This window comes from Castor canadensis, chromosome 15 (assembly GCF_047511655.1).
Source record: "Castor canadensis chromosome 15, mCasCan1.hap1v2, whole genome shotgun sequence".
NCBI lineage: Eukaryota > Metazoa > Chordata > Mammalia > Rodentia > Castoridae > Castor > Castor canadensis.
This window is the reverse complement of record NC_133400.1, coordinates 707,086-724,934: the sequence shown is the minus strand read 5'-3', so window position 1 is coordinate 724,934 and position 17,849 is coordinate 707,086. Positions and strand designations below refer to the sequence as shown.

The 17,849-nt window shown below is 51.4% G+C and overlaps 1 protein-coding gene across 5 annotated transcripts in view; it reads left to right on the top strand.

Moving 5' to 3' along the window:
* Positions 1-17,224, top strand: part of Acsf3 (acyl-CoA synthetase family member 3) — a 54,564-nt gene extending 37,340 nt beyond the window's left edge. For all 5 annotated transcript variants that reach the window (XM_074055471.1, XM_074055473.1, XM_020173564.2 and 2 more), the window contains exons 7-10: positions 2,354-2,480; positions 12,825-12,959; positions 13,405-13,516; positions 16,739-17,224. In XM_074055471.1, the coding sequence (XP_073911572.1) occupies positions 2,354-2,480; positions 12,825-12,959; positions 13,405-13,516; positions 16,739-16,856 (492 nt within the window). In that variant the 3' untranslated portion in view covers positions 16,857-17,224. The remainder of the gene's footprint in view (positions 1-2,353; positions 2,481-12,824; positions 12,960-13,404; positions 13,517-16,738) is intronic.
* Positions 17,225-17,849: the final 625 nt, after the last annotated feature.

Here is a 17,849-nt window from a genome sequence, read left to right as displayed (position 1 = left end):
CATTTTAGGAGGTGTTTTTTGGTTTTTGGTAGCTTCTGTGGGAATTTCTAAATATGTAATTATTTTTCTACAATAGGGACCATCTTGTTTCTTCCTTCCCAATCTATACGCCTTATATTTATTTTTCTTGCCTGTTGCTCTGACTAGGACTTCCATTACCACATTGCATAGGAGCCATGAAAGTGGACATCCTTGTGTTGTTTCCAACCTTAGGGGGAAGGTACTCGGTTTTTCATCAAGTACGATGTTAGCTATAGGCTTTTAGTATATTCCATTTCATTTGTGATATGCTGAGTGCATTCATCATGAGTGGATATTAAATATATTTAAATGCCTTTTCTGCATTTAAGAAAAAAGTCAGTGGGCTTTTCTTGATTAGGCTTTCAGTAAGGGAATTGCATTGATTCCCTTTTAATACAGAACCAGCCTTACATTCCCATGACAAGCCCCACGTGGTCACTGTGCACCATTGTCATTGACCAGTGAATGTCACTTAACAACAAGAACATGTTCTGAGAAGTGTGTCAGTTGGCAGTTTTGTTGTTCAGACACCACAGAGTATACTTAGACAAGCCTGGATGGTAGAGCCTGAGGTGCCTAGGATGCGTGGTAGTGTTTTGTTCCCAGACTGCAACCCTATACGGCATGCTCCTGCACTGAGTACTGCAGGCAACTGTAACACAAGGACAAGTATTTGTGTTCTAGCTAACATATCACATCTAGACTTAGAAAAGGTACAGAAAAATGCAGGATAAAAGACTCTAAAGGGAGCACTGTATGCTTCCACGCTTGCGGTGAGAGAAGCTCACAGAACTGGAAACTGCATGGATAAGGCAGTGAGAGTGAGGGTCAAGACAGGACGGGCACCATGTAGACTTCATAAACACTGGGTGCTTGGGCGCATTACATGTACACTAAAAACTCCTTGCTAGAGGCATTGTTGAAGCAGTGAAGCACTTGTTTAGCACGAAGCCTTGAGTTCAAACCCCAGCTCTACAAAAAAAATTTTTAATTTCAATAATAACCTTAGTTCACTCTAACTTTTTACTCTATAAACTTTTTTAAATTTTTAACTTTTGTGATTTGTAATAACACTTAACTTCAGACATAAACGTATTATACAGTTGTAAAAATGTTTTTTCTTTATATTCTTATTTTATAAATGTTTTTCTATTTTATTTTTTTACCTTTTAAACTTTTTTGTAAAAAGCCAAGACAGGCGTGGTGGCTCATGCCTATAATCCCTGCTACTCAGGAGGCAGAAATCAGGAGGTTCACAGTTCAAGGCCAGCCTGGGCAAAAAGTTAGCGAGATCCCCATCTCAACCTAAAAACTGGGCATGGTGGTGCACACCTGTCATCCCAGCTACATGGGAAGCATGGGTAGAAGGATCACTGCCTGAAGCCAGCATAGGCAAAAACACAAGGCCGTATCTGAAAAACAACTAAAGCAAAAAAGGGCTGCAGTGTTTGCTAGGCAGTTGCTCTAAGTTCAAACCCTAGGACTGAAAAGAAAGAAAGACGCATATTACTGTGGTTGTCAGGGTCACCGGGCAGTCACACAAATACAGCTTTCACCTCCTGTGACAATGCTGTCCTCTTGTTGCTGCCTGAAGCTGCCTGACAGCTTTGTTTGTAAAGAAGTAGAAGGAGTATGCTCTAAGATGTGACTGGAAGTATAACAGCAAGTACATAAGGCCAGTGACATGGTCACCCACACATTTCCCACGGTTCATCCTGCATGTAGCTCTGTGCAGACCTCATGTGACCCACGTGCGAGAATGCAGCAGGCTCATTCACAAAGCCTCGCCACAAACAGGAAGAGGGCCATGTGACAAAGAGATAAAGCATCTAGGAGTGCCAGAGTGACCACACCAGGAGTCCGTTTTGGTGGGTCGCTAAGAAAAACCAGAAGGCCTAATGGGTGCTGCCCCCTCCCAGCTGCCCCGAGAGCCCTGGGCCACTATTACGGTTTGCATGAGAGGCACACTGAAGTGGGGACTGGGCACCTGGAGGTGGACAAGTGCTCACCTCCACCTCATGTGCTTGCTCTGGGTGCTGGGCCAGTACTATCTTCAGGCTGGAGCATGAGGATAAGGCACCTTCTTTCCATGGCTGTCTGGGGACTAATGAGATGATGTAGCCTGGGGCTGGGCCAAAGGACGGAGGAGGAGCACTTGGCTCTGGTATGATTGAGTTCCTCTATTCAAACACTTCCACCAGTGTCTGATCTCAAAGCATTTGATCCACGAGATTGGTGGAAAGCGGTGTGTGAGAGCATCATGGGGCAGTGAAGACCCCAGTGCTAGAAGGCACATGCCCTGCTGACCTGCATGTCCCTCCATCTTCTGCAGGTGACCCCAGGGTTTGAAGAAAAGGAAGGCGAACTGCTGGTCAGGGGGCCCTCTGTGTTTCGAGAATATTGGGATAAACCAGAAGAAACTAGGAATGCCTTCACCTCAGATGGCTGGTTTAAAACAGGTAAGACCCAGCTCTGCAGGGGCAGTTGGGCATGCAGGGCTGGCTGCCATTCTGGGTCTAATCTTGTGTTTGTGCCTCTGAGCCTGGGGATTCCAGAATCTTCCACTGAAGGCAGAAGTGAGTTGGAGGTTACTATTTTGACACCCACTGAGTGCCCCAGCCTCCCACTGACTACTAGGAGAACCCATTGGCCCACCATCCTCAGGAGGAGCCTGGGGCCCCCAACACAAGACAGCTCTTTTGTTGTCCTTCTGGCCAGAAGGACACTGGTCACTCTGCTGCAGTTCTGCTAGTGCCACACACTTCTTCTTGGTGGTCCTGCTGCACCTCAGGGCCAGGACCTCTTCTGCCCACATTGTGGTGCATCTGGGGGTAGAGAGGAGAGATAAGGAAGGGGGCAGCCTGTGGCCTCACCAAATATGGCCCTCAGCCTATGGCTCCAAGAAGCCCTGGAAACATCTAGTCCCAGCCAGCTTAGACCAGTGTGATCTGTAGGTGTGGGGTCATCTATCCAGCCCACCAGAAGGCTAAAGTTGCCAAGTGAAGGCCTATACCCTCAGTGTCCTGGGGACCTGACTATCCAGAGTTTGTGTGCCTGCCGAGAGAAGACTTGGAGATGAAGAGGTGGACAGAAGGTCCTCCCTATGAGGAGTTTGGGATACTAGGCAGCTCCATTCTGCCTCCCCCACCTTGAGGCAGTGGGGGCCAGATGGCTAGTCCTGGCTTACCACCCATCCTCCTGTGGCCCCAAAGCCCCTCACTTGCCCTCCTCCTCTTCTATTCCTAAAGTCAAGAGTACCCAGGCTCTGTGGGTAGAAGCCACCCCCACCTACCCACAAAGAAACAGAACAGGTGAGCAAAGGTGGTCAGTCTGTGCCAGGCAGAGGGGGCCACACGGCAGGCATGTGGGGCCTTGAAGGTTTGCAGAGCCCCAGAGTAGAGGCAGTGCCCCAGCACATCCTGCAGGTACAATGCTGGGTTGTCACAGGGTTGGGGCTGAGGACCCAAGTTGCCCAGGTGACATGCTTGTGTCCCCTCAGCCTGTGAAGGGTGTGGTGTGGCTAGCATATGAACCCTCCTTAAATATCCCATGTGATGCTAGCTCCAGTGGTGATAATGTCCCTCAGAGTGCAAGAGTTGAGAAACACTGCTGGGCTGGCAGAGTGGTTCAAGTGGCAGAGCTCCTGCCTAGCAAGTTAGCAAGTGGGAGGCCTTGAGTTGAAAACCTCAGTAAAAAAAAAAAAAAAAGAAGAAGAAGAAGGAGAAAAGAAAAATACTACTTTTGAGCAAATCTTTCTTTTAGTTGGTTCCCTCCAACACTTTAAGTAGTCTGCACTGGAAACTTGACTTGCTTTATGGTTTCTTAGTTTGGATAGAAAGCTGCCATTTTCCCCTTTAAAAGCACAGGAACTGAGCCCTTAGGGTTTTGTCGATGCCAGGGCTCACAGATTCCCCGGGTGGCATGGGCACCACATGGGCAGTGGGCTCTCCTGATGGGCCCCTCTGCAGAACTGGAGTCGCATGCATTAATTATTGCAGAGAGATGTCTTCAGGAGACAATGATTTTGAGATTCAGTTTAGTTTCATTGTAATCTGCTGCAAACAGGAAGGGAGTGCGTGCTTAATTGGCTCTCGGGGGTGAGGTCTGGAAGCCGGCAAGCCTTCGTCACAGGCCATTAGTGATACAGACTGCATAATGAGAGCGCGCAATCAGCTCACAGCTGCCGCTCCTACGGGGAGAGCATGATATTAAGTAGAAATCAGGATAAATTAAACTTAACCCTTTCCCTGGCCAGCCCTGCCTGCCACACAGATTCTGGCACAAGTTAGAGAGCCACTGTCACAGGCACTGGGAAGGTCATGTCCACTAGCTCCTTCCTGCAGCACCTCTGTGTCTTAGTGAGAGTTGAAGTTGCTCACCTCTTCCACCCTGCCTGCAAACCACTTCTGCCCTGAAAACCTGCAAGGGAATGCCTCATAAGGGATCCCCTGAAGGAGTTTTAGTCTCACTGAGCAGTTCACCTAACAGCCACAGTGACTCTTCAGACTTTCTGACTCCCACCCAAACCTGTTCACAGCACATTCAGGTCTTCCATTGCTCAGGTGATCCTGGGAGGCCTAGGATCCAGGCAGGCAACAAACAGAATGTCCTGGAGTCTTTGGTGAAGCCTCTCCCCCACAGGCAACAAGAATAACAGAAGCTTCTTCTGGGGCTGGTTCCACAGCAGCCAGGACTCAGGAGAAGGGTAAATGGCCAATGTCCCTAGGGTGGAGTGCCTGGTGCCTTAGAAACCATGTACTTTTAATATGTACTATTAATATGTATTTAATATGTACTATTAATATGTATTTAATATGTACTATTAATATGTATTGTCAATAATATGTACTATTAATATGTATTGTCAATAATAACAAACCATAGCCAGGTGCCAGTTGCTCATGCCTGTAATCCCTGCTGCTTGGGAAGCTGAGATCAGGGGGACAATGGTTTGAGGCCATCCCGGGCAAAAAATTAGCAAGACCCCCTTCTCAACCAATAGCTGGAGCATACCTGTCACGCCAGTGATGGCAGGTAGTATAAAATAAGAAGATCACAGTCCCAGCTGGACTGGGCAAAAAGTGAAACCCTATCTCTAAAATAACCAGAGCAAAAAAGTGCCAGAGGCACGGTACAAGTGGTGGAATGCCTGTCTAGCAAGAGTGAAGCCCCAAGTTGAAACCCTAGTACCATCAAAATAATAGTAACAGTCAGGGGAGGACACTGACAGTGGAGCTCAATCCCCAGATCCCAAGAAATCACCAGGGACCAGGAGGGGAGGAGGGTACAGGCTGGCTCTAGGAAAGAGCAGAGGCTTTGCTCTGAGAAATAAAAGCTATTGACCCACCCAGCACAATGTGTGGTGGGACACTGGTGTGTGTTTACCATGTGTAGCTTCCATGCCTCATCCCTGTATGCCAAGCCCTGTACAGGATGGCCAGCTGTCAAGGCCACTGCTGTTCCCTGTGGGCCTATACCAGGCCACCTTAGGCCACTGGAATAGCCAAGGTTGTTCTTCAACATGTGGCAGTAGATGGGCTTTCAAACGTGACCTGTCAACCTTCGTCCTGTGATCCTCCACAGGAACTGTGGAGAGAGGTGTCAGATCTGTGAAACCCTTCTGTGGAGGTCATGGGCTATTGTGGGCCTACAGGATTGGACTTGGCTCTGAGACCTTCATGCCCTGTGGTAAATAAATGGTGGATGGGTATCGAGGGTAAGTGGGTCCACACCAGTGCGCCCACCAGGACAGTGAGACTGTAGGGTGACACGTGCTAACAAAGCTCAGGAGGGCTGGCATCTTGGAGTTGGAATCTCCTGTTGTCTGCACCTGAGTTTCCTAGAGAACACAGGAGGACTCGGGGCTAGGGGTTTTCAAACTCTTTTTTCTGTCAGAGTTTTATGCCCATCCCTGGTTTAAAAACTCCAGTGGTCTAGCCAGCTCCACTAGCTCCACCTTAGCACATGAGACTCTGGACGCTTGTGGTTTTGCGAACAAGAACCAGTGGCCCCCACCAGTACCCCCAGCCTTGTTGGTGGCTTCTTGAATGCTAATCTCTGTGTCCTAGAGTATGGACTGATACCACCACCTGAGAACTCAGGCTTTGCCGTTCTCATCTGGCCTCTGCTCCAGAAGATGAGGCCCCCTCCTGCAGTGCTGTGCCTCATCCCTGTTCAGTGCAAGTGCAGCCTCAGCACATTCAGAACAGGGCCTCACCATTTGGAATTGAGGGTGTGGAACATCACAGGGCCCTCAGTCTGGAAAGTCTCGAGTTTTCTCATCCTCCTACTTGGCAGTCTGACCCTCTGGGCTGCGTGCCTCACTCAGCCTCTGCTCCTTCCTTCTAGCCTAGGCTCATGTCACTGTAGAGAGCAAGACCACTTTCCCTGTAATGTTTGAGCAGTGTACTAGTGTGATGTCTCTCCTGCTTTGATGGGTATAGGAAATCATTCCATGTTCCCTCTGGCTTCCTGACTGCTGGTACCTGCAGCCACATGACTCCTTGTCATATGGAATCTTCTCTTTGTCCCTGGAATGCTGAAGTCTGAGCAGTGGTCGCCTGGGTACTCAGCATCTCCATCCAGTGGTACCCAGGGAAACTGTGGGACTGTGTCCAGTCCACACCATGCACATGCTGGTGTTCTTGTCTTTGTCTGTTGACTCTCCTCTTTTTGTCCTCCTTCCTGGATGCCAGGGCTTTGGACCTTTTTGCCCTGTCTTCCCAAGGTTACCTCTTACTTACCTTCCAATTGCTATACTGTTGTTTTGTTTTCATTTTCCTTTCCATAGTTTGTGTTTGTATTTTGCTAAGAGCTCTTTTTGGCTCTCAGAACTGTATTTTTAATTCTCTGATGGCGTCCTATCCTTGTCTCAGCAATGCTGGGTGTTCTGTGGACTTCTGGATGACCCACACCTTTGTAGGCCTCTGCTTGGTCCCATCTTCTTGTTGGAGGCTCCCTTATCAGGGCTGAATTTCACTACTGCTCACAGGGCTGCCATTCAAATGCTTTTATCTGCTCTCAGACCCTCCCTTGGGCTCCCTCTTCCTTCAGGACCAGGGAGTCCTGGCTGGCATGCAGGGTCCAGGCTCAGGAGCCTCTGATATCCACAAGTCATCTGCATCCACGGTCCATCAGTACCCCACAGCCCATCTGCACCCTTCATCCACCCATAACCATATTCTACCTACATCCATAGTCTGCCTGCACCCACAGTTACCTAAGAACAAGCCTCCTCTCATACTGGGCTAATGGACACTTCCTGGCTGTGTTAAATGGGCCCCAGAGACCTGCAGTCCCTCCTCCTGAGGTCCCCACCTCCCCAGCCAGGGACCCCTGGAACCTTGGAGTGAATCCACTTTTAGCTACCTCTCTACACCATGCATGGCACCTTTTGGGTCTGTGTAGTTCTTGACCACTTGTCATCTGCTTTCAGCCTCCAGTTTCAAACTTAATGTCCTCTTCTAGTCTCCCTATTTCAAGCTTTGTGCCTAAAATAAAAGCTACCACTGATTTTGTCTACAAAGGAAGAGCCTCCCTGAGGCTTTGGTGAGGCTGATGGTCCTGCAGTTATCACGCCTCTGTTTTGCTTTCATTTCCTATTCCTTCTGGTATCCCTTGACCTACTGTAACAGGCAGTGACAGCTGACTCTCTCTGCCACCACACCCCATTTTTCTGGAGCCTACAAGACAGTTACTGGGTAGATGGTCCTTCACAAGTCCCATGGAAAGAAGCCCAAGATTCTGGGCCAGTGTTATAGTGCTTTTCCTACCCAGCTCCAGCCTCCTCCCCTGGGCAGACGTGGCAGAGCAGCCTTGGAGCAGATGGTCCTGGGTCTCCCAGAGCTTCATGAATCCAGGGGGCCTGCAGGTGCCTGGCATTGCCAGACCAACCGCCCAGGGTCAGGATCATCTCCAGCCAGGAGTGCATCCTAACCACAGATGGGCAGCACATAGGTCAGCCCCTCAAAGAAGGCCATCTACTACTGACCCTACCCATACATTCAGAAAATTGGAATCTGAAAACTGGAGAGATTTATTTTCAATTATGGTTTAGGTAGAGACACAAAATAGCCCTGGACTTGAAAGCAGTATGTCAACCCATATAATCAGACTTTATTGCTTGCTGCATTATATCTGTCAGAACAAAACTCCCTCAATGCCCACATCAGGCTGCAGAGATGCGCTGCAGGAGACTCTGAATCTGGAATCAATGCATTTTGATAAATACGTTGTTATAAAAAAGTTATGTAGCTTATTTGATGTGCATTTCAAAATGAAGACTTGTCTTACACTCCCCACTGACAGCCTGGCGCCCCAGACATGCTTCCATGTGTAGCCTCCTCCGCACTCTCCAACCCTTGGCCTGTCTGTTGAGACTTCATTTAAACCTTGGGTCAGTGCTCCTGGCCCTTGACAACAGGGTTGAACCCCGAATAAGGAAAACAACTGCTCTTTCCTTTGGCGAGGACATGGCAAAAAGCATCTCTTGCACCAGGAACTGGGCAGCCCTGGAGGAGCCAAGGCAACTGGGTACCGAGAAGTTAGAAGTCACAAGTTAAGTGAAGTTCTAAGGAGGGGTTCAGGACTGAGGACAAAACAGCATGGAGGCTTCTCTACACTGTGGCACGAGGGCCCCCTGAGAAGGCACTGCATGTACTGGGTAAGGAATATGGCATCTGTGAGCAGCTGGAAGATGACTGTGGCCTCAGAATCCATCCAGTGGTCTCCAAGCAGGGGCTACAGCACCTGTGAGGGACTTGGAGCTTCTGGGGACAGCAGGAAGCCTTCCCCCTCGAGGTCACCAGCTGGAGGAGTGTTCCGTGTAGGATGCAGAGCTGTGTGGTCTGGCCAGGCTATGCCAGGATCACTACCTCCTGATGGCCTCGGGTAGCCAGCTGCAGAACCGAGCTGTGTCACAGAAGGCTACTGGAGCTGCCTAGAGCAAGCTGGGCCACCAGCCCTGCATTGATCTGCCTAGCTTCCTGCTGCCACGGCCATCCCAGACACAGCCAGCTGGCAGTCAGCCACCTCCCCTGACAGAAATGTGGTGCCCTGAGAAGGATGTGGACCCTTACTCTGTCCTCTGCCTGTCCTCTGCATTTCCCAGGGGGCAGCACCAATCTACGTTCCCACTGTATTTGAAACAAGGATAGGAGCTGAGGCAGTGGTCACCTTCCGCTGGACACTGAGGATCCAGCGTCTGTCTTGGGATAGTGCTTAGGTGGGGACCACTGGCGTCAGCGACATTGAGCGGAGAAGGACCAGGGAGCCCTGCCAACAGCCTGAGCTTCTGGCTGGGATGCGGCAGGGAAGTAACACGAGCCTTGTCTCCTCCTGCAAGAGGAACTCCCTGAGTTCCTTAGCCTCACTTTTGTGGGGACATTCACTATACTACCCTGGGATAGTGGCCACTTAGCCTCTGGAGACCAAGGATACTGAGTGGCCTGGAGAGAACATGGCCAGGCAGCTTCTCCAGAGTTGTGCCTAGAGCAGTAGAGCTGATACACTCTGGAAGGTGTGGGTCCTGTTCAAGCAGAACATGGTAGGGGAGCTTGTGGGAGACCAGGGCCAGGCTCCCTGCCCCACATCAGCCCTGTAGTGAGTGTGGCTGTTGAGAATGGAAGTGTCAGAGTGTCCATGTGGAGCAGGCAAGTTTTGCAAACCTGGGCCAGTGATGTTGGATGTTGACACCTGACCAGGGCACAGCAGGAACTCAGTACATGCTTGTGGTGCTTGTCACCAGGAGCAGGGAACACCAGCCACAGAGATTCAGGCCAAATCTCCAAGGCTGAAGTTGGTCAAGAGTTGGTACATCCCCCATGGCTTGCACGGCTTCATCAACATGGTCAGCCTTGAAAGCGGGCTGATGTACCAGGTTTTGCCAGCCATGGGAAGTTGTGCCTTGGGGTACAGGGAAAGCCCTTAACGTGGCCCCATGGGTTCCATGGAGTGGCTTCTGTGGACAGACCTTAGAACAGTACATCACAGAGATGCTCAGAAAAGAAAGCCAAGTCAGAGAGGTGCATAGATGGCACACCACTGTATGTGAACCACAAAGTGCAATCAGTGTCCACCAGCCTGGAGGAGGTGGAGGAGACACGCCACCCTCTGCCCTGGCTCAGCAGGGCTGGCATCCCATCACGTGCATCATGGACATGGCTCAGTAGCACCAGGAATTTGTTTACCCAGCATAAGTGCCAGGGTACCATCCAGCCTGTACCTCCTCACAGCTCAGCCTCCTCCTCAGCCTGGGGCTGTCAGTATGTGGAACACAAAACCCTCAGACCTCTGTGTTACAAGCTTCCTGTTTCTTCAGTGTTTGGCATTTCAGAGTCTTCGAGCGATTTTGAGGCTTTCTTTTTTTTTTTTCTTTTTTTTTTTTTGGCAGAACTGGGGATGGAACCCAGGGCATTGTGCATGCCAGGCAAGTACTGATCTGTACCCCAGCCCCTGAGACTTCATTCTTAACTCCTTCCTCCCAGTAACACTGCCAGTGCTGCCACCTGCAAGCCACAGAAGTGAGAGGACACTAGTGCCTGCCATTCTGAATTGTCCTGCCAGTCCTCGCTGCTCACAGGGGCTCCCGTCAATGTGCATGGGAGGTAAAGCTCGAGTCCTGAGTGTGCACTTAGCAATTTCATTGCACAGACAGTTCTGGCACATGCACACCTACTGCTGTGCTAGGGGCACTCACAGTGCTCTGTAGACATGGTTTCTTCTACCACACCCATGGCTTCTGTTCATAGCTGTTCCCACATCATTTTACACAGAGAAGTAGCTGTCTGGCCTTGCCTCCCTAACCCTACAGTGTCTCCTCCCCAGGAAGCAGTGCCCTGATGGCCCCAAATCTCTTGTCCTGACATCACAAGGAAGAGGCTGATTTCTTGAGCCCTGGCAATGTGGGGAAGTGTCCACAGAGTATACAGTGACAAATGCTGTCCAGATCCCTGTTCTCATAGACCATGGTGGTGCAGATGTAGGATGGCCGCTGAGAAATGAACCCACGTGTGCAGGAGTCTATACCTCACGAGCCCCCAGGTCAGGCTGTAGTGACACTTAGATAGCCATAAGAAGGCCTAGGGTCCCAGGGTGGGCAGTGAGGCATCTTCTGCAGGACAGAATGGGGAGAGGCTAGTCCAGGGCAGGGCAGGGATCCACCATGCTGATTCTCAGGGTGAGTGGAGGCCCACCAGAAGCAGTGTTAGAGCTTCCTTCAGGGACCCCAATGCCAGAGGACACTTCACTGCAGGCAGTGCACAGCTGATACCCGTAGGGCAGCGGAGGCCTCACAAAGTCATTTGGTGCATTTAAGAGAGGCTATTGGAAGACTGAAAATCTTTGCAGTCCCAAGGGGACACAGCTGGAGCCAAGGATGTAGCAAGAATGGGAGGGGCTGTGAGGGTCCCTTGAGATTCAGGACAGGCTGTCTGCCTCACAGCCCACATCTGTACCTTTCCTTGCTGTCCCACAACCAGACTGACGCCACTGGCCCTGGCTCTTCTGCCTCCCATCAGTGAAGACCTGCTGCTCTGGAGAACCCTACCCATCCCAGCACTGCCTCCTGGGGCCCAGCCTTCCTGCTGCACCATAAATAAGCCTGGAGCCCGACCACCCATCTATCTTGTCTAATAGACTAGAGCATGCTCCTTGCCGCAGGTCCCAAGCAGCGGCAAAGTGATGGATGGTGCCTTCCCATGTTGGATGGCACAATGTGTAATGAAATATTTATGATTTATTCCAGCTAATAACCCACGTGGAGTGTAGGGAGCACGTGAACAGACAGTGAAGCCTCGGCACTGCTGTGGGAGGATGGCTGGGGCCATCCACATGATTACACACCGTTACAGTTGTGAATATGACCCCGCACGGGAGATACTCTCGGGCTGGGAGTGCAGTCACGTGTGCTGGCCGGTTGTCCCACTCATACCTGCCTCCCCTCTCCTAGTGCCGCCAGTGTTTCTGTTGAGTGTAAAGGGCTCAGCTGCCCAGGCTCCCATGTGTAAGGTGGAGGTAGGGCAGTAGCTTTGCCTAGGGAGAAATGCTCAGGGCTGTTTTGGGACAGTGGGTGCCAGGTGCAGAGATGCAGGAGGACACAGAGTGGGGGAAACTATTGGGGACTCCTTCCCTTTGGGAAAGGTGCCCGCAGAGACCCCTATCCCCACCAGAACCCCACTCACAGTGGGATGTTAGAGGCATGTGGTTCACTTGTTTTCACCCAGCACTGAGTGGGAATGTCCTCATGGGTCTGAGGCAGCAGGATGGGCACCTTGCAGTAACCAGGGCAGCCATGCAAGGGCATGTACCACAGCTCCTGTCTTCATGGAGCTGTGCAGGGATCATGTCTGTGCCTGGCCCTGGCAGGGCACGAACTGCAACCCTGTCTGCATGGAATTGTGTGTGGATTGCATCCAGGCCCCACATGTCTTACTGGAGCTGCTTATCCTGAGTCAGGGCCATACTTGCTTCTGCGTTTTGGAAATGCCACACATTTCATCCATAGCTAGTGGTTATTGATGGTGTGATGGAAATGTGACACACTGTGGCTTACAAGTTCAGGGTATTTGCAGACTCTAGGGATCCAGCCAGCTGCTGGCATGTCGTGGGCTCTGATGGGAAGGGTGCCATCAGTATAAGGATGGAGAGCAGAGAGGAGCCAAATGCAACTGAAGTGGGACCCCATGTCTGTGAACATGACCCCATACCAGTGAACCCCTGGACTCTCATAGTGACTTCCAGGAGTTCTAAGATTCATCCTCTGGTGACCAGATGTCCGTAGGCTTTCACAGAGGCCTCTTTTTCAGGGGACACCGCCGTATTCAAGGATGGCAAGTACTGGATCCGAGGCCGGACTTCGGTGGACATCATCAAGACCGGAGGCTATAAAGTCAGTGCCCTGGAAGTTGAGCGGCACCTGCTGGCCCACCCCAGCATCATGGGTGAGTGGACGGACAAAGGTTTTCAGATTTGGTAGACCGCTGCCCATCTGGACCCAGTGCCTCTGTCCCCATCAGCTGAGCTTTAGACATTCGGAGGCAAGAGACCCTTTTTACCTGTCAGCAGGGATCTAGTGAAATGTGTTTCTCCTGAAGTGGCCACCAGCATACAGCTGGGATGGAAATCCTGAGGTGCTGCCCACCACACCTGTTTGGCCTCCAGGCCCTGCCAGAACACACATCTTACCCCTGTGCCCTCATGCACAGAGCCAACTTGGATGCCAAGCTGCACAAGAGATGCTGTGGGGAGCTCCTCAATCCCATGAGTGGGGATAGGAGTGGGACCCGGAGGACCAGGAGACTACCGTCCAGCATTTCCTATGAGGCCTGCACTTTTCAACAGGGCTTTCTCAAATGTCTCCAATCCTGCCTGTTCTTCCGTCCTCAGATGTGGCTGTGATTGGAGTTCCAGATATGACATGGGGCCAGCGGGTCACAGCTGTGGTGGCCCTTCAAGAAGGACACTCACTGTCCCACAGGGATCTCAAGGAGTGGGCCAGGTAGGTCTGAGGGAATAGGGGTGGACCATCCTGGGGTCTGAGGGATGGAGGTGGACCATTCTGGGTCTTAGCATTATCCCTGTCAGAGGTGGAGAATAGGAACCTGCAAAGGTCAGCAGTGTGGCTTTGGACAGCACTGTCCTCTGCCCCTGTGAGTACACCAGGAAACAGGAAGGACCTCTGGCCTGCAGACTTGATTGGGAGGCAATGTTCTAGTGGCAGAAGCTTGTGTTCCTGGGCCATGAGCAAACAAATTTGGTCTCAGATTCAGAATAAATTCCAAAACACGGTTAGGCTAGACACCACCAGTAAAGTGCCGAGCTAATACAGAGCTTGCTGCAGGTGTTGGGCTGAGCAACTGTCCTTCCTCTGCCAGGTCTGCAGCCTCCAGTAAAAGTGCACAGCCCATGATGCCCCAGCAGCCCCTTCTGCTTCCCCCCTGAGGGCGGGTCCCTAAGGTGCCTCATTCTCCCATAGGCCACATGGTGCTCACTGCGTCCCTTCTCCCCTTTCTTCCCCCCAGGGGCTGTGGCCCATGGCCATAGCTCCTTCTCAGGTCCAAGTCAGGTGACTTTCTTTCCATCCAGCAGCAGCAGCTACTTCCCCATCCTTCCTCACCCTGTGTCCTTCATGTTTGCCTTCACCTTCCTCAAAGCCTCCACAGGGACTTTCTCAGCCCCTGGTGGTTTCCGATGTCTCCCCAGGATCACAGGCCCTCCCCAGTCCCTGCAGTTACCACAAGTCCAACCTTCAGAGCAGAGCCATTTTTAGCTTCCCTGACAGCCAATATTAATACCCCAGGTTCTCTTAAATCTGTGTTGTCTCCATTCCATCTCCACATACCCGCCTGCTCCCACTCCACTCGCCTCCTTTCCTTAGCGTAGAGATATTTTTGGCTCGTCCAACATGGTTTCACAAACAGTAGGATTCCTTGCTTCATCAGGGGCAGCACAGCTGGGCGATTAAAGATTCCCCTGGATTTGCAAAATCACAGTTGGAGCTCTGTAGTTCAGCAAAGCTGAGAGAGTCTGCTTGGCCAGTTGCTGCTTTCATTAAACAATTGCTTTGTTAAAAAGAAAAAAGAAAACAGGCATCCTGTGCTGAGAGCTGCAGAAGAGTCAGGGATGGAGGTCACACATTGGCCTCAGGCTCTTAAGACCACGCTACATCCATGGTCACCAAACTTGTGGCTCTCATGCTGTGCATGTTACCCATGGGCCTCTCTCATGTGTAGATCAGGCTCCTGCCAGCCTCCAGCAGGGCCTGTGTGGGACATCTGGGTCCGTGGTGGTGAGAAGACCAGAGATAGGAGCTGCAGGCAGAGGGTGTGGGGCTCGCTGGTAGTCATTCGCAGCCATGAGGAGCAAGATGGCCAGGATGCAGCCACAGCCCCAGTGCAGCTAGCCCCACTAGAGCTAGAACTGTTGGCCCTTCAGATTGTGTCTCCACAGTGAGCAGCCACTGGCCATCCCCTCGGGTTGAGGGGACCTGGAGCAGTGTCCCCGCTCATAACACTCAGACCCACCTGCCCCTTAGTGCAGGTTCACCGGACCTGTGGGTCCTGGTGCCTCGTACCCAGGACACCTACAAGGGAGGGCTGGCCCACTGCTGCAATCTCAAGGCTCCAGTGATTTGTCATCCCTTCTGTGTGGCACCCAGGCCCCCCTCGCCTCTACTGTGACCCATGTCCTCTCCCCCAGGACCTTAGCCTTGCTGGCTGTGCCATCCCAGGCCATGCTGCTCTGCCCTCTGCTTGCCACTAAAGCAGGGACAGGATGGAAGGAAAGGAGGGAGAAGATCGGTGAGAGGATTAATCCAAAAGTTGCAGCTGATGAAAGAGAGTTCCAAAAAGAGAATACATCTGGGGAGAGAACCTATCACAAAACAGTTAAATTCTCCCCAAGATGAAGGCCCTGAATTTTCAGATGAAAAGGGAGTCAAGGAAAGAGGAGAGAGAAGATAAGCGTGAATGCCAGGCATGAAGGCACAGCATCACAGCAGCCTGCAGGGTCCCTGCAGACCTTTGCAGCCTCAAGCACTTCCCCATTAAAGATAGCAGTGTGGGCTGGGTGCCAGTGGCTCACGTCTATAATTCTAGCAATTTGGGAAGCTGAGATAAGGAAAATAGCGGTTGGAAGTCAGCCTGGGCAAGTAGTTGGAGAGATCAGAACAGGGGTGGTGGAATGGCTCAAGTGGTAGAGCCCTCGCTTAGCATGTGTCAGGCCCTGAGTTCAAACCCCAGTACCACCCCCAAAAAAAGAAAGGAAGAGAGGGAAAGGAGGGAGGAAGGAAGGAAAGGGAGAGGAAGGGAAAGAAAACAAAATAACCAGAACAAATGAACTGGAGGTATGGCTCAAGTATTAGAGTGCCACTTTCTAAGCACAAAGATCTGAGTTCAACTTCCAGTCCACCCCCCCCCAAAAAAAAAAGCCAGCAGTGCTGACCCAAAAGCTAGAGAGCCTAAAGAGTTTTGTCTATTAAGTAGAACTCTCAGTTAAAAACTTCACCATAAAGCAAATGCCAGATCCCCTAGAAGGCTCCAGTGACAAATTGTATCAAGTATTAAGGAAAAGGCCCAACCAAACACAATCACATCCCTAATAAAACAGTGGGAAGGGTGCTTCCCGCCTCATGGAATCAGCCATACCCTCATACCAGAGCCAAACCATTGTCCCTTACAGGCAGACACAAAATTATGTCCTGTTGGTAAATTAAGTCCTATTAATTCATAGAAAAGCCCATACATCATGCATCATAATCAAGTGGTATTTACACCAGGATTACAAATCAATCAGTATGATTTACCATGTTTACAGAATAAAAGCCACGCAGTCATCTCTATAGATACAGAAAAACATTTCACATTTCAACATCACTTATCACAAGAATTCTCAGTAGACCAGGAAAAAGGCACCCTGGTCTGAGAGGGGGCCTTTGTGGAAACCCCAGGCAACCTCACACCTGGTAGAAAGACCAGTTTCCTCCCTGTGTCAGGAGAAAGGCTAGTGTCCACCCAACCCATCTCTGTCTAGTCACAAGGTATGAATGATAGCCAGACATCAGCCACTTCCTGCAGACAGCTTACTCCCAAGGTCCTTGGACACATAACATGACTTCCAACCTAGGATGGCCCAGGCACCCAGCTGGGCTGTGGTCCCGGGGGTCCTGAGTTTTTCATGCCCCAGAAATTGTATGTTGTCTCAGACTGTGCTTATCCTGCAGAGGTGTCCTGGCCCCCTACGCTGTGCCCTCCGAGCTTCTGCTGGTGGAGGAGATCCCACGGAACCAGATGGGCAAGGTCAACAAGAAGGACCTGCTCAAACAGCTCTACCGCTTGTGACCAGAGGTTCAACCAGTCCAAGGCTCAGAGCAGCAGAGCATCTGCTTGTGGGCCTCATGGCAGGCCCGGCAGCCTTTAAATGGAACCCCAAATCAGGTTAACCAGCGTCATGAACTGTTCAGATGAAATCACTGTGGAAGGCCTCCCTGCCCCAGCCCCGGGGTCACAGGTCAGTGGCCCCAGCTGCTCTCACGTCCTCAGTGGTCTTTTTGGCCACTAGCATTTGCCAACCTCATGAGCACAATAAGGATATATGGCTGTGTCCAGTGTATGGCCCACTCCCGTGCCCAGGGCTGCTGGCAGTCTCTGGGGTAGGTCCCATAGGGTCCCAGGGGGGAAAGAAATGAAATAAAGATGAGAGAAGATAGGCACCTGTCCTGTGCTGTGTGGCTATCACCTGCAGGTCACCTGTCTGCATACATGCCTGCACCTTCCAGAGCTGCCATGTCTCCCAGCCTGCATAAGATGCCATGTGCATGCCCTGGGTAAGCTCCTGCGTAGAGCTGACCCCAGAGTTCACACGCTGTCTACAAGACACCCAGCACAGGCAGGCCCTGGGCCCACTGCCCCAGCTGGGCTTCTAAAAGGGTGGTCATGGCTTTCTCTGGGCATTTCCACATGTAGCTGTTGGACAGCCTGTCGTGGCCATCCAGACAAAGCAGGTCCTGCCATCATTTGACTATGACCTTGTGTCTTCTGCACACACCATAAGCAGTCAAAGTCCCCGAGGCCACCCAAGGCTGTCCCAAGATGGCCTGCAGTTGTGCTTCCTTGACCCTGCCCCACTCCCAGCTCAGGGTCCCTCTGGAATTTCTTTGTGCTATGTCCCCTCTTCTCTGTCATCTGCTCTGCTACACCCATTTCGTGTCCACATCTCACAACTTCCCCTGCCTCTCTGCCTTCCCTGGCCCACAGGAGATGTCTAGCCTGCCCCCACCACACTTGGTCACACCAGCTCAGATGCATGGGTTCCCCATCCCTGCTAACATCTGA